Source organism: Vespa velutina, chromosome 21 (genome assembly GCF_912470025.1).
Source record: "Vespa velutina chromosome 21, iVesVel2.1, whole genome shotgun sequence".
In the NCBI taxonomy this organism is placed as follows: Eukaryota; Metazoa; Arthropoda; class Insecta; order Hymenoptera; family Vespidae; genus Vespa; species Vespa velutina.
Genome location: NC_062208.1, coordinates 2,908,691 through 2,924,675, shown reverse-complemented (window position 1 = coordinate 2,924,675; position 15,985 = coordinate 2,908,691). Strand labels below are relative to the sequence as shown.

The following is a 15,985-nucleotide window of genomic DNA, read 5'->3' as shown; positions in this document are numbered from 1 at the left end:
CGCGTAAGAATCGATGATGAATCCAACCATGCTACGAGGATGCATCCGAACGTAGATGAGTCTATCTCTCGATGATCTATCCTGGAAAAGAAAAAGATATGGTGAAAGCAAGAGAAAGAAGAAAGAAAGAAAATAGAAGATAATATGTACATAGAATATAAATAGAAAATAAATAAAATAGAAAATAAATATATATAAATAGGTAAGAGAGCTGGAAGAAGTAACAAAAGTATAAGCAGTACTGGACGAGGTTGAAACAGCAGCCCGTATCATCGCATGGGTCCCACCTAAAACGTAAATCATAATTAATCAGAATACATTAATAATATAACTAAAAACATAAAAACATAATTAAAAAGAAATAACATAATAAAAACCTGAAAAGACATAGTGAAAAGAAATAACATAATAAAAACCTGAAAAGACATAATGAAAAGAAATAACATAATAAAAACCTGAAAAGACATAATGAAAAGAAATAACATATTAATAACATAATTAAACAGAAATAACATAATAAAAATCTGAAGGCATAATTAAAAAGAAACAACATAATAAAAACCTGAAAAGACATAATGTAAAGAAATAACATATTAATAACATAATTAAAAAAAAATAACATAATAAAAACCTGAAAAGACATAATGAAAAGAAATAACATATTAATAAAATAATTAAAAAGAAATAACAATATAAAAATCTGAAAATACATAATGAAAAGAAATAACATATTAATAACATAATTAAAAACATAATTAAAGAAGAAAAATATTAGATAGAAAAGAAAGCTGCAGAAAGATAAGAAAATAGAAGCAGCTCTACACGATGCTGAGACAGCAACCCGCACAGAGGCCCACACCCATGTCCCCTCCCATGGGTCCCACCCGAGATTAATAAATCATAATTAATAAGAATAAATAAGAATAAAAAATATGAGATAGGAAAGAGAGCCCCAAAAAGAGAAGAAAAGAGAAGCAACTCTATAAGATGCTAAGACAGCAACCCGCACAGAGGCCCACACCCATGGGCCCCTCCCATGAGTCCCACCCGATATATATAAAGAATAATTAATGATAGAAAATAAGAAAAAATAGAAATTACATCGGACATTAAAGTGTGAAACAAAATTTTCTTTTCATTTCTCTGAGAAATTATTGTGCAATAAAATTTTGCCATATTTCTTGTCTTGAAGTATTATTAGCGATATAAAATGGAAAAATATTAATGTTCAGTTGGAATTAGATTAAAAAGATATTAGAAAAGGAAAAGAATATGCAGCCATTCGCTCAGTAGTACTTGCGTTAAAGAATTTATAATTAGAGTTTGCAAGTAATACCGACCCAGGTCTCACTACGTGGAAGTTGCTGCATTTGGAGACCCACGAGCTAACGCTGACTCTACTCTAAAATCCGCGTTCCGCGATACCGATCCGCGATACCTTTCCGCTTCAATGCACTGGCTTCTTAACTAACAGGGTATGCGTAGCTTAGCTACAGCACACCTCTTACAGATAGCTCCACCTTTGCACCGTCTGCTTCAGACATAACGGATTTTATTAAGCACATCCGAATTCGTGCTTTCCGAATTTCGAACAAACAAGGCGCACTCCTTAGAAATACTAATCGCGTCGCGACACTCACGTGTGTGTTATAATTACGTTGAATCTACTATTAGGCCGAAATTCGCGAAGTACCCCCATCGGAATGTGGAAGAAATCAAACGAAGTCCACGGTAGGACCTTTAATCGCGCCCGAACACCCACGCTAGTGTTAGAAAAACGGTGATTCTACTCTACAATTCGCGTTTTCGATTCGAACAATCAAACGTAATATAATCGCGCCCGAGAACACCCACGCCTGTGCCCGCCGACACGCGCGTCAATGTTCTTCCTATCCTTCCCGTATTCGCGCGTAAAAATCGATGATGAATCCTGCCATGCGATGTATCATCCGGCTGCAGGTGAACCTATCCCTCGTTGATCTATCCTGGAAAAAAAGAAGTTAAGGAGAAAATAAAAGAACAAAAAAAAATATAAAAAAGAAAATAATATATATATACACATAAAAAATACAAATAGAAAATAAATATATATAAATAGACACGAGACCTAGAAAAAGAAAGAAAAAGAGAAGTAGCATACACCATCCCATGAGTCCTACCTAAAACTTATAAATCATAATTAATAAAAATATATTAAAAACATAATTAAGAACAAAAATAAAAACATAATCAAAAACATTATTAAAAACATAATTAAAAACATAATTAAATACATAATTAAACACATTATTAAACACATAATTAAAAACATAATTAAAAAAAAACATCATAACTAAATATTAAGAAAACATAATTAAAAAGAAATAACATATTAATAATATAATTGAAAACATAATTAAAAATGAAAAATATGAGATAGAAACGAGAGCCGGCGAAAGAAAAGAGAGCCCCAGAAAGAGAAGAATAGGAAGCCCCGAAAAGATATGACAAGAGAAGCAGTTTTACTTGATGCTGAGACAGCAACCCGCACAGAAGCCCTCACCCATGGGCCCCTCCCATGGGTCCCACCCGAAATATATAGAGGATAATTAGTGAGAGTAAATAAGAATAAATAGAAATGACAGCGAACGTAGAAGTGTGATAGAAAAATTTCCCTTTCGTTTTTCTGAGAAATTATTGTACAATAGATTTCTGCTATATTTTTTCTTTTGAAGTATTATTAGCTATATGAAATGAAAATATGTTAATGTTTAGTTGGAATTAGTTTGAAAAGATATTGAAAAAGTAATATAATATGCAGCCATTCGCTCGATAATACTTCCATTTAAAAATTTACGATTAGTCTTTACAAGTATTATCGACCCAGGTTTCACTACGTGGAAGTTGCTGCATGTGGAAACCCACGAGCTAACGGTGACTCTATTTTACTCTAAAATCCGCGTTCCGCGTTACCGATCCGTTATGCCTTACCGCTTAGGATATCTAGGGCGACTTAGCTAACAGGAGGTATATAGCCTTAGCTACAGGGACCCCACTTACAGAGAGCTTTACCGTTCGACACACTCGCCTCGGGCATAACGGATTAATAAGCACATTCGAATTTGTGCTTCCGAATTTCGAACAATCAAAGCGCATTAAACGCGTTCGCGACACTCACGTGTGTTATAATTACGTAGATCCTACTGTTCTATCCAAATTCGCGAAGTAATCTAATAGAAATGTTGAAGAAATAAAACGAAGTCTCGGTAGGACTTTTAATCGCGCATGCGAACATTTACGTGTGTGTTAGAATAACGGTGACTCTAAGTTGAAATCCGAAGTGACATGAGTTAACTGGTATTATGGCTCTCGATGATATTTGGTCGAGGGATTTTCCCCCGCTTACAAATAACATGATCGTCATAATGTCAATCAGCTACATGTACTGCACTACTAGGTGACACCGTTCGCGCACCCCAAATTTCAACACTAAACGGAAGTCCATGATAGGACTTTTGATCGCGCCCGGACACCCACGCAAGTGTTCGGAAAACGGTGACTCTACTCTAAATAAACTAATCGAATATTCGAGCAAACAAAACGAAGTCCCCGGTAGGACTTTTAATCGCGCACGCGAACACTCACGTGAGTGTTAGAATAACGGTGACTCTAAGTTGAAATCCAAAGTGACATAAGTTAACCGGTATTAAGACTTTCGATGTTATTTGGTCGAGGGATTTTCCCCCGCTTACAAATAAGAGGATCATCGTAACATCGGCTAGCTACATGTACAGCACTACAAGGCAAGCCGTTCGCGCACCCCGAATTTCAACACTAAACGGAAGTCCATGATAGGACTTTAATCGCGCCCGGACACCCACGCTAGTGTTCGGAAAACGGTGACTCTACTCTAAAAAAACGCGTTCGCGAGGTAATCTAATCGAATATTCGAGCAAATGAAACGAAGTCCCCGGTAGGACTTTTAATCGCGCACGCGAACACTCACGTGAGTGTTAGAAAAACGGTGACTCTACTCTAATTTCGCGTTTTCGATACGATCAATCAAACGAAGTTTAGTTCGCGCCCGTGAACACCCACGCCTGTGCAGGACGACAAGCGTGAGAGTGTTCTCCTATCCTGCCCGTATTCTCGCGTAAAAATCGATGATGAAACCAACCATGCTACGAGGATGCATCCGAACGTAGATGATTCTATCTCTCGATGATCTATCCTGAAAAAGAAAAAGATATGGTGAAAGCAAGAGAAAGAAGAAAGAAAGAAAATAGAAGATAATATGTACATAGAATATAAATAGAAAATAAATAAAATAGAAAATAAATATATATAAATAGATAAGAGAGCTGGAAGAAGGAACAAAAGTATAAGCAGTACTGGACGATGTTGAAACAGCAGCCCGTATCATCGCATGGGTCTCACCTAAAACGTAAATCATAATTAATCAGAATACATTAATAATATAACTAAAAACATAAAAACATAATTAAAAAGAAATAACGTAATAAAAACCTGAAAAGACATAATGAAAAGAAATAACATAATAAAAACCTGAAAAGACATAATGAAAAGAAATAACATAATAAAAACCTGAAAAGACATAATGAAAAGAAATAACATATTAATAACATAATTAAACAGAAATAACATAATAAAAATCTGAAGGCATAATTAAAAAGAAACAACATAATAAAAACCTGAAAAGACATAATGAAAAGAAATAACATATTAATAACATAATTAAAAAAAAATAACATAATAAAAACCTGAAAAGACATAATGAAAAGAAATAACATATTAATAACATATTTAAAAAGAAATAACAATATAAAAATCTGAAAATACATAATGAAAAGAAATAACATATTAATAACATAATTAAAAACATAATTAAAGAAGAAAAATATTAGATAGAAAAGAAAGCTGCAGAAAGATAAGAAAATAGAAGCAGCTCTACACGATGCTGAGACAGCAACCCGCACAGAGGCCCACACCCATGGCCCCTCCCATGGGTCCCACCCGAGATTAATAAATCATAATTAATAAGAATAAATAAGAATAAAAAATATGAGATAGAAAAGAGAGCCCCAAAAAGAGAAGAAAAGAGAAGCAACTCTATAAGATGCTAAGACAGCAACCCGCACAGAGGCCCACACCCATGGACCCCTCCCATGGGTCCCATCCGATATATATAAAGAATAATTAATGATAGAAAATAAGAAAAAATAGAAATTACATCGGACATTAAAGTGTGAAACAAAATTTTCTTTTTATTTCTCTGAGAAATTATTGTGCAATAAAATTTTGCCACATTTCTTGTCTTGAAGTATTATTAGCGATATAAAATGGAAAAATATGCAGCCATTCGCTCAGTAGTACTTGCGTTAAAAAATTTATAATTAGAGTTTGCAAGTAATACCGACCCAGGTCTCACTACGTGGAAGTTGCTGCATTTGGAGACCCACGAGCTAACGCTGACTCTACTCTAAAATCCGCGTTCCGCGATACCGATCCGCGATACCTTTCCGCTTCAATGCACTGGCTTCTTAACTAACAGGGTATGCGTAGCTTAGCTACAGCACACCTCTTACAGATAGCTCCACCTTTGCACCGTCTGCTTCAGACATAACGGATTTTATTAAGCACATCCGAATTCGTGCTTTCCGAATTTCGAACAAACAAGGCGCACTCCTTAGAAATACTAATCGCGTCGCGACACTCACGTGTGTGTTATAATTACGTTGAATCTACTATTAGGCCGAAATTCGCGAAGTACCCCCATCGGAATGTGGAAGAAATCAAACGAAGTCCACGGTAGGACCTTTAATCGCGCCCGAACACCCACGCTAGTGTTAGAAAAACGGTGATTCTACTCTACAATTCGCGTTTTCGATTCGAACAATCAAACGTAATATAATCGCGCCCGAGAACACCCACGCCTGTGCCCGCCGACACGCGCGTCAATGTTCTTCCTATCCTTCCCGTATTCGCGCGTAAAAATCGATGATGAATCCTGCCATGCGATGTATCATCCGGCTGCAGATGAACCTATCCCTCGTTGATCTATCCTGGAAAAAAAGAAGTTAAGGAGAAAATAAAAGAACAAAAAAAAATATAAAACAGAAAATAATATATATATACACATAAAAAATACAAATGGAAAATAAATATATATAAATAGACATGAGACCTAGAAAAAGAAAGAAAAAGAGAAGTAGCATACACCATCCCATGAGTCCTACCTAAAACATAGAAATCATAATTAATAAAAATATATTAAAAACATAATTAAGAACAAAATCAAAAACATAATCAAAAACATAATTAAAAACATAATTAAAAACATAATTAAATACATAATTAAACACATTATTAAACACATAATTAAAAACATAATTAAAAAAAAACATCATGACTAAATATTAAGAAAACATAATTAAAAATGAAAAATATGAGATAGAAACGAGAGCCGGCGAAAGAAAAGAGAGCCCCAGAAAGAGAAGAATAGGAAGCCCCGAAAAGATATGACAAGAGAAGCAGTTTTACATGATGCTGAGACAGCAACCCGCACAGAAGCCCTCACCCATGGGCCCCTCCCATGGGTCCCACCCGAGACTTATGAATCATAATTAATAATAGTAAATAAGAATGAAAAATATGAAATAGAAAAGAGAGCTCCAGAAAGAGAAGAAAAGAGAAGCAGCTCTATAAGATGCTGAGACAGCAACTCGCACAGAAGTCCTCACCCATGGGCCCCTCCCATGGGTCCCACCCGAGATTTGTAAATCATAATTAATAATAGTAAATAAGAATGAAAAATATGAAATAGAAAAGAGAGCTCCAGAAAGAGAAGAAAAGAGAAGCAGCTCTATAAGATGCTGAGACAGCAACGCGCACAGAGGCCCACACCCATGGGCCCCTCCCATAGGTCCTATCTGAGGTATATATAGAGGACAATTAATAACAGTAAATAAGAGAAGTAGAAATGACGATAATTATACGAACGATAAAATGCGGAATTTAATTTGATTAAACTTAAGAAAAATAAAAGATTATTTAAAAAGAAATGAAATATTCTGAACATAGATATAAATAAATATTATTCTCTCTGAAAGAAATATTATATTTATTAATCGATAATATATGATAATATATGTACGTGTTTTCTATAACGTTGCTAAAAATATCCTATTGTTTAAATATTAATTAATTATTCCTTCACGTGTTCGCGATCCCACGATCTGGCTCCCTAGCTAAAAAGAAATAAGGAAAGAAAAAAGAATTAGTATATATGTATATTAATTATACGAACGATAAAATGGTAAATTTAATTTGGTTAAACTTAAGAAAAATAAACGATTAATATAAACAAATATTATTCTCTCTGAAAGAAATATTATTATATCTAATCGATAGTAAATGACAATACATGTATATGATTTTTATAACGTTGCTAAGAATATCTTATTGTTTAAATATTAATTAATTATACTTTACGTGTATCCTGCATTATTTAAATGTTAAGATAATCTTCTTTATTAATTATTTCTTTCCGTGTACGCGATCCCACGACCTGGCTCTCCTAGCTGAAAAGAAATAAGGAAAGAAAAAAGAATATGTATATATGTATATTAATTATGCGAACAATAAAATTCTGAAATTTAATTTAATTAAATTTAAGAAAAATAAAAGATTAATTAAAATAAAAAATGAAATATTCTGAAAACTGATCTGAAGGAATATTATTCTCTCTGAAAGAAATATTATATTATTTTTACATTTTATAGATATATGATTTTAATATAGAACTCAATTTTATTAAAATAAAATTATGAATTTAATTGAAGAAAAGAAAAGAAAAAATGTGTAAAATTTTTCTCGAGTTCAATACTAAAAATGCATAAAATAGTCATAAGAGCATTTTGAGTGACAATATGGTAAAATTAAAGTACGACTAAGAATCATTCTCGAAAGTTTCTAGTGAACCTTCGAAAATAACTCAATAGCGTAATAGTTGCCCTCTTGAGGCACATGTTGTGAGGGCCTTTTCGGTACATAGCCTTTTCTTTGCTTCGTACATCAACCTAATTTATTATCACTCTAAAATTGTAACGACGAAATTTGATTCCAAATTCTAAGATATAAAAGAAAATCCTAAAACAATCCTAACGTATCTGAAAACTTATTATTATCTTTTTGAAAGATAACCTTTAGCAGAGTAAGAGAAATTAGAATAAGTATATTAATTGCTGAAAATCCTGAGCTAAAAATTCATTAATTTATCATATAGACTTACGGACAAAGACTCTACAAACCTTTTTGTTTTTTAGCAATCATTCTACTCGATTTTTCTCTTTCAAAACCAATGACTCTATTTAGACTTTTCTTTTATCAATTTAAATTGATTAAATATTTAATTAATAGTTATTTAAAAATATAAAGCAAATCCTTCGACGCTCTTTCTTACAAGCGAGTATTTTTATTATTATAAAAAAATCATATACAGTTTCACTTGTAATCCAGAGACTTATCGATCGCGAATGTCTTCTTGCTCATTCTTTATTAGAACTTTTAAATATTCATTTTTTACTATTTTCGCGTGAGAAAAATATTTTTAAAATAGATTAAAATATTAAAAATTTGTAAATAATTATAAGCGCAATATTTGAACAAGACTTTATCATGATCTAATAAATAAATCCAGAAATAAAAAATCATTCACGAGTAAATCTCCGAAGAAATTTACTCGTGGTCACTCAATGCTCTTCTACTAATTAATTATAACCGATCACTCGACATAATAGAGTAATCGGAGGGACTTAAAAATTCACTCACTACTTAAGAAGTTCTGCGATGGCTCCAAAACACTCGTTCGTGAATTCGGTCGAAGTTGAGGGTGGATGATTCGTAGGTGATTGAAAATGAAATAGTTTGACATCGAAGTTGGTCGAAATTCTTTTCAATGATGCACTGACTCTATTACGCGTTAGGTATTCTTTAACAAACGGTCACTGAAGTTAATTCGCGAAATTCTACTATCTTTTATAAATACAGTCTGTATGACTGTTAAAAAAGCAATACATTTTGCGAACAAATACTGACTCTAACGACTGCATTGCACGCAGTCGATGAAAAAACATTTAATAATTAAATCGCGAAAAGTGAACGAACAAACACTGCTTCTACTTCGCGATAATTTTTATTTTAGCGATACAAACACTCGATTACATCATTACTACGCGTGCGATTGTAATGAAGTTCTGAAACAAAAAAATACAAACAAAATATTTAATATGACTGTTATAATAAGAAACTGTATAAATTATTGAACGAATGTCTGATATGAAAATATACATACTTAAAATTTTCGTTGATACTCGTAGCAAAAACAAACTGAAAAGCCTTCGATGTTGAACCTCGGAGGACTAAGGAGAACTGATCCGCAAATCTTCAATAAATATCCCAATATGTCGATATTGCACAAGGCCAACTGTTCCAGGATCCAAATTTCAAACTTCTGAAATATTAAATAAAAATTATTTATAGTTACTTCCGCGTTACTATCTTTTTAATGTTTAATCGAATGTACTATTGTTTAAATAATAGTTTATTGCTCCCCACGTGTGTTAAAAATTGTTTAAATTATTGAAAAATTATCAAAAGTATTAATTTGTAAGTTTACGCGTTTGAAAAAGACGATTTCGATGTGCACTCATCGAAGTACAAAAGAAAACTAATCTCGAAATCGTCAAAGTTAACTTCAAGCGCATTTATGTTTATAGCGCACAAGGCCACTGTCCCGAAATCAAAATTTTAAAGTACTGAAATTTTAAATCCGAATTATTCTTATTTTCTCGCGTTTCTTTGTATTGATAATGTTTAAACGAATGTACTATTGTTTAAATAATAGTTTATTGCTCCCCACGTCTATTAATAATTGTTTAAATAATTTAAAAATTATCAGAAGTATTAATTTGTAAGTTTTCGCGTTTGAAAAAGAGAATTTCGATGTGCACTCGTCGGAGTACAAAAGAAAACTAATCTCGAAATTGTCAAAGTTAAAATCAAGCGCGTTTATGTTTATATTGCACAAGGCCACTGTCCCGAAATCAAAATTTTAAAGTACTGAAATTTTAAATCCGAATTATTTTTATTTTCTCCCGCTTATTTGTATTGATAATGTTTAAACGAATGTACTATTGTTTAAATAATAGTTTATTGCTCCCCACGTCTATTAATAATTGTTTAAATAATTTAAAAATTATCAGAACTATTAATTTGTAAGTTTTCGCGTTTGAAAAAGAGAATTTCGATGTGCACTCGTCGGAGTACAAAAGAAAACTAATCTCGAAATTGTCAAAGTTAAAATCAAGCGCGTTTATGTTTATATTGCACAAGGCCACTGTCCCGAAATCAAAATTTTAAAGTACTGAAATTTTAAATCAATATTATTTTTATTTTCTCGCGCTTCTTTATATTGAAAATGTTTAAACGAATGTACTATTGTTTAAATAATAGTTTATTGCTCCCCACGTGTATTAATAATTGTTTAAATAATTTAAAAATTATCAGAAGTATTAATTTGTAAGTTTCCGCGTTTGAAAAAGAGGATTTCGATGTGCACTCGTCGGAATACAAAAGAAAACTAATCTCGAAATCGTCAAAGTTAACTTCAAGCGCGTTTATGTTTATAGTGCACAAGGCCACTGTCCCGAAATCAAAATTTTAAAGTACTGAAATTTTAAATCAAAATTATTTTTATTTTCTCGCGTTTATTTGTATTGATAATGTATAAACGAATGTACTATTGTTTAAATAATAGTTTATTGCTCCCCACGTGTATTAATAATTGTTTAAATAATTTAAAAATTATCAGAACTATTAATTTGTAAGTTTTCGCGTTTGAAAAAGAGGATTTCGATATGCACTCGTCGGAATACAAAAGAAAACTAATCTCGAAATCGTTAAAGTTAATTTCAAGCGCGTTTATGTTTATAGTGCACATGGCCACTGTCCCGAAATCAAAATTTTAAAGTACTGAAATTTTAAATCCGATTTATTTTTATTATCTCGCGTTTATTTGTATTGATAATGTTTAAACGAATGTACTATTGTTTAAATAATAGTTTATTGCTCCCCACGTGTGTTAAAAATTGTTTAAATAATTTAAAAATTATCAGAAGTATTAATTTGTAAGTTTTCGCGTTTGAAAAAGAGGATTTCGATATGCACTCGTCGGAATACAAAAGAAAACTAATCTCGAAATCGTCAAAGTTAACTTCAAGCGCGTTTATGTTTATAGTGCACAAGGCCACTGTCCCGAAATCAAAATTTTAAAGTACTGAAATTTTAAATCAATATTATTTTTATTTTCTCGCGCTTCTTTATATTGAAAATGTTTAAACGAATGTACTATTGTTTAAATAATAGTTTATTGCTCCCCACGTGTATTAATAATTGTTTAAATAATTTAAAAATTATCAGAACTATTAATTTGTAAGTTTTCGTGTTTGAAAAAGAGGATTTCGATATGCACTCGTCGGAATACAAAAGAAAACTAATCTCGAAATCGTCAAAGTTAACTTCAAGCGCGTTTATGTTTATAGTGCACAAGGCCACTGTCCCGAAATCAAAATTTTAAAGTACTGAAATTTTAAATCAATATTATTTTTATTTTCTCGCGCTTCTTTATATTGAAAATGTTTAAACGAATGTACTATTGTTTAAATAATAGTTTATTGCTCCCCACGTGTATTAATAATTGTTTAAATAATTTAAAAATTATCAGAACTATTAATTTGTAAGTTTTCGTGTTTGAAAAAGAGGATTTCGATATGCACTCGTCGGAATACAAAAGAAAACTAATCTCGAAATCGTCAAAGTTAACTTCAAACGCGTTTATGTTTATGGTGCACAAGGCCACTGTCCCGAAATCAAAATTTTAAAGTACTGAAATTTTAAATCAATATTATTTTTATTTTCTCGCTCTTCTTTATATTGAAAATGTTTAAACGAATGTACTATTGTTTAAATAATAGTTTATTGCTCCCCACGTGTGTTAAAAATTGTTTAAATTATTGAAAAATTATCAAAAGTATTAATTTGTAAGTTTTCGCGTTTGAAAAAGAGGATTTCGATATGCACTCGTCGGAATACAAAAGAAAACTAATCTCGAAATCGTCAAAGTTAACTTCAAGCGCGTTTATGTTTATAGTGCACAAGGCCACTGTCCCGAAATCAAAATTTTAAAGTACTGAAATTTTAAATCCGATTTATTTTTATTATCTCGCGTTTATTTGTATTGATAATGTTTAAACGAATGTACTATTGTTTAAATAATAGTTTATTGCTCCCCACGTGTGTTAAAAATTGTTTAAATTATTGAAAAATTATCAAAAGTATTAATTTGTAAGTTTTCGCGTTTGAAAAAGAGGATTTCGATGTGCACTCGTCGGAATACAAAAGAAAACTATTCCTGAAATCGTCAAAGTTAAGAAAACGCGTGTTTATGTTTATACTGCACAAGGCTAATGTTCCGAAATAAAAATTTTAAAGTAATGAAATTTTAAATCAATATTATTTTTATTTTCTCGCCCTTATTTGTATTCAAAATGTTTAAAGGAATGTACTATTGTTTAAATAATAGTTTATTTAAACTATTTTATATACATTGCTCCTCACATGTATTAATAATTGTTTAAATAATTGAAAAATTAACAGAAGTATTAATTTGTAAGTTTTTCCGCTTATAGAAAAGAGGATTTTGATGTGCACTCGTCGGAGTACAAAAGAAAACTAATTTCGAAATCGTCAAAGTTAACTTCAAGCGCGTTTATGTTTATATTACACAGAACCAACTTTTCGGAGATCAAAATTTTTAAGTATTACAATTTTTAATTAAAATTATTTTAAATACCTTGCGTGTTACGGTCTTTTTAAGTTTTCACGTTTAGAAAGAATGAGCTTCGATGTTTTCTCGTCGTGTTACTATATCGTACTTTGTACTTTTAAATATTTGTATAAACATTACAATACAATATTATCTGTCATACTACTTCATTTAATTTAACTACACTAATATATTTATACTTAAATTTCTCGACTTATCTTATCGAACATACGTGCATATATATATATATATATATGAATATACACGTAATACGTAAATATATCTGTATATGTGTATGTAAATATATATATATATATATATATATACACATATATATTTTTGTTATTGATAGTTACTTCTTGATAGAAAATGTTTTGTTGCTTTTGAAATGGAAAATGATAAGATTCAGTCGATGGGATGTGCGCATGCGTGTTACGCAACACACGCAGGCGCATATGTAGATACAGGCACGACACCTATATAATACTCAGTGTCTGCACGAACGTCACATAAGAATGTGATAGGTTTGATTTATTGATTGTATGCTTTTCGAAATATTTGTAGTAGAATATTACATAAATTAACAGTGTTAACGTTATTTTATTATTTTGCAGGTTACGAACAGGATAAAGGTCACATTCCTCCATATGAATTTCTTTTTTTACTCATCCTTTTACCTTTCACTTTGGAGTCTTTTTTTTTTTTTACTTCCTCGCACATACGAAAGAATATACGTATAAAAGCGTAGAGTAACACGTGTATTATTAAAGGTAATGGAAAATAATATAAGACCATATATATATATATTTTTATCTTTTTCTTAATATAAATCGTTGATTTCGTTTCATTCAATAGGTTATATTTTTATTCATTTACTTTTTCTTTTTTTTTTTTTTTTTCTTTTTTCTATTTTGTTTCATTTCGTGCACAAAGAATGAAATGAAAAAAAAAAAAAGAATGTAATAAGATCGATCCTTCCGAGGTGATCTTTAGAAAAATGTCTTCTGGAAGATCCTCGATGTAAATGTCAAGGAATATCGTAGCAAGATATGCTGAGAAGAAAAAGAAGAATTATATACATGCCCGGATGGTTGGAGGGGCGTCAGACATCGATAAGAGAAATCGAATCAAGCTTGCTACGTGGAATTGTGAAAGTAAAGGTGTATCGTTCCTTTCGAGTCAGGTTAGGTCTAATGGACAAGTTCTGTGCATACCTGTTGCTCTCACTATTCTACGTTCGTTTCATTCCGGTTCTTTTACTCGTTTTATCGACACTCTCCGCTTACGTTTCTCTATCAACGAGTTGATAAAAAAAAAAAAAAGAAAAAAAAAATTAACGTGATAATACTACAACGGTGATAACGGGATTCCGTTTTACAGAAGTCATTCCTTAGTGTCAAATACATAGCTTTTGACAATTATGGAGAATTTGAAAAGAAAATTGGTGGCCTACGGTCAGGAACATCTGTTACAATATTGGGATCAGTTATCGCAAGAGGAAAGGGACATACTGGAGAAAGAAATTTTAGAATTAGACTTAGTCGAATTGACATCTTATTATGATAGAGCAATGTCATCTTTATCTACTGTTAAAAATAAATTAGACGATAAAATACAGCCTATACCAGAAAATAATATTGTTTCTGGCGAAGCTTGTACTAAAGAAGAATTGAAAATGTATAATTCATTGGGATTAAAGGAAATAGCTGATGGACGTGTTGCAGTTTTATTATTAGCTGGTGGACAAGGTACTCGTTTAGGTGTTACATATCCTAAAGGTATGTACGAAGTTGGATTGCCATCCCACAAAACTTTATTTCAATTACAAGCTGAGAGGATACGTAGATTGGAAACATTGGCAGAGAAATATTTAGGAAAGAGGGGTGAAATAATATGGTACGTAGCATTATTTTATATTATTATTATTGTTTATTTATATCTAATGAATTAATTAAAAGAATATATTTTATAAATGTGTTATTATTGGATTAGGTATATAATGACCAGCGAAGCCACGCACGATTCTACGATTATTTTTCTTCGAGAAAATGATTATTTTGGTCTAAAGGAGAAAAATGTAATGGCCTTTAAACAAGGTATGCTACCTTGTTTCACTTTAAATGGAAAAATTATTTTAGATGAGAAACATAAGATATCGAAAGCACCCGATGGAAATGGTGGATTGTACAAAGCATTGAAAGTCCAAGGAGTATTAGACGACATGGTACAACGCGATATTCGTAGTATTCATGTACATTCCGTAGATAATATCTTAGTAAAGGTAGCGGATCCTATATTTTTGGGATATTGTTTATCCGCATCAACGGATTGTGGCGTTAAAGTAATTGAAAAATCTTCACCGTCCGAGCCAGTAGGGGTGGTTTGTAAGGTAATAACAAGACTATTCTGTAAAATATTATTTATTTCATTTATTAACGTTCTTATATTTTTATTCCTTTTAGGTGGACGATCATTATCAAGTCGTTGAATATAGTGAGATTTCAAAAGAAACGGCGGAACTTCAACAGGACGATGGTCGGCTGATGTTCAATGCTGCAAATATATGCAATCATTATTTTACCGTAGATTTTTTATTGGCACTTGGCAATAAGTACGAGGCATCAATGGAATTACATGGAGCTAAGAAGAAGATCCCTTACATCGATGATAATGGAAAGAAATGCACTCCAACCATTCCTAATGGTATTAAAATTGAAAAGTTTGTATTTGATGTCTTCAAGTTTGCAAAAAATTTTGTTGCCTGGCAAGGTATTCGCGAAGAAGAATTTAGTCCTCTTAAGAACTCGGATTCTGCCAAGCAGGATTGTCCCTCTACCGCACGTCATGATTTACTTTGGCTTCATAAGAAGTGGTTGTTAAATGCAGGCGCGCAAAAAATTAATGGGGATGTTGAAATATCACCTTTACGTTCATACGCGGGTGAGGATTTAAATAATATAGCGAAGGACCAATCGTTCGAAGGGCCTAGCGTTATCGAATAACTCTATGAAACAACTTAATTAATAGATCGCATTGAAGGAGATCTTTTAATCGAGATTTTATTATTATTATTATTATTATTATTATTATCCAAGGGATATA

The 15,985-nt window shown here is 31.7% G+C and overlaps 1 protein-coding gene and 1 long non-coding RNA gene across 7 annotated transcripts in view; one reads left to right on the top strand and one right to left on the bottom strand.

The window, feature by feature from the left end:
- The window catches only part of LOC124956334 (UDP-N-acetylhexosamine pyrophosphorylase), a 21,513-nt gene that overhangs the window by 5,004 nt on the left and 524 nt on the right, over positions 1–15,985 (top strand). Inside the window, exons 1-6 of one of the 5 annotated variants that reach the window (XM_047512017.1) lie at positions 13,344–13,423; positions 13,498–13,653; positions 13,817–14,066; positions 14,264–14,779; positions 14,876–15,272; positions 15,346–15,985. The exon at positions 15,346–15,985 is cut by the window's right edge and continues 524 nt beyond it. In XM_047512017.1, the coding sequence (XP_047367973.1) occupies positions 14,304–14,779; positions 14,876–15,272; positions 15,346–15,885 (1,413 nt within the window). In that variant the 5' untranslated portion in view covers positions 13,344–13,423; positions 13,498–13,653; positions 13,817–14,066; positions 14,264–14,303 and the 3' untranslated portion in view covers positions 15,886–15,985. Of the gene's footprint in view, positions 1–13,343; positions 13,424–13,497; positions 13,654–13,816; positions 14,780–14,875; positions 15,273–15,345 lie in introns of those variants that run through there. The other 4 variants (XM_047512018.1, XM_047512014.1, XM_047512016.1 and 1 more) reach the window with 4 other exon arrangements.
- Positions 4,028–13,141, bottom strand: LOC124956339. 2 transcript variants are annotated; one of them, XR_007103216.1, is made up of 4 exons: positions 12,911–13,141; positions 9,353–9,511; positions 8,830–9,254; positions 4,028–4,210 (listed from the first exon to the last, which is right to left on the bottom strand). It is a non-coding gene; the product is annotated as an uncharacterized LOC124956339 (long non-coding RNA). The 2 variants fall into 2 exon arrangements; XR_007103217.1 differs by lacking the exon at positions 4,028–4,210 and adding an exon at positions 7,451–7,580.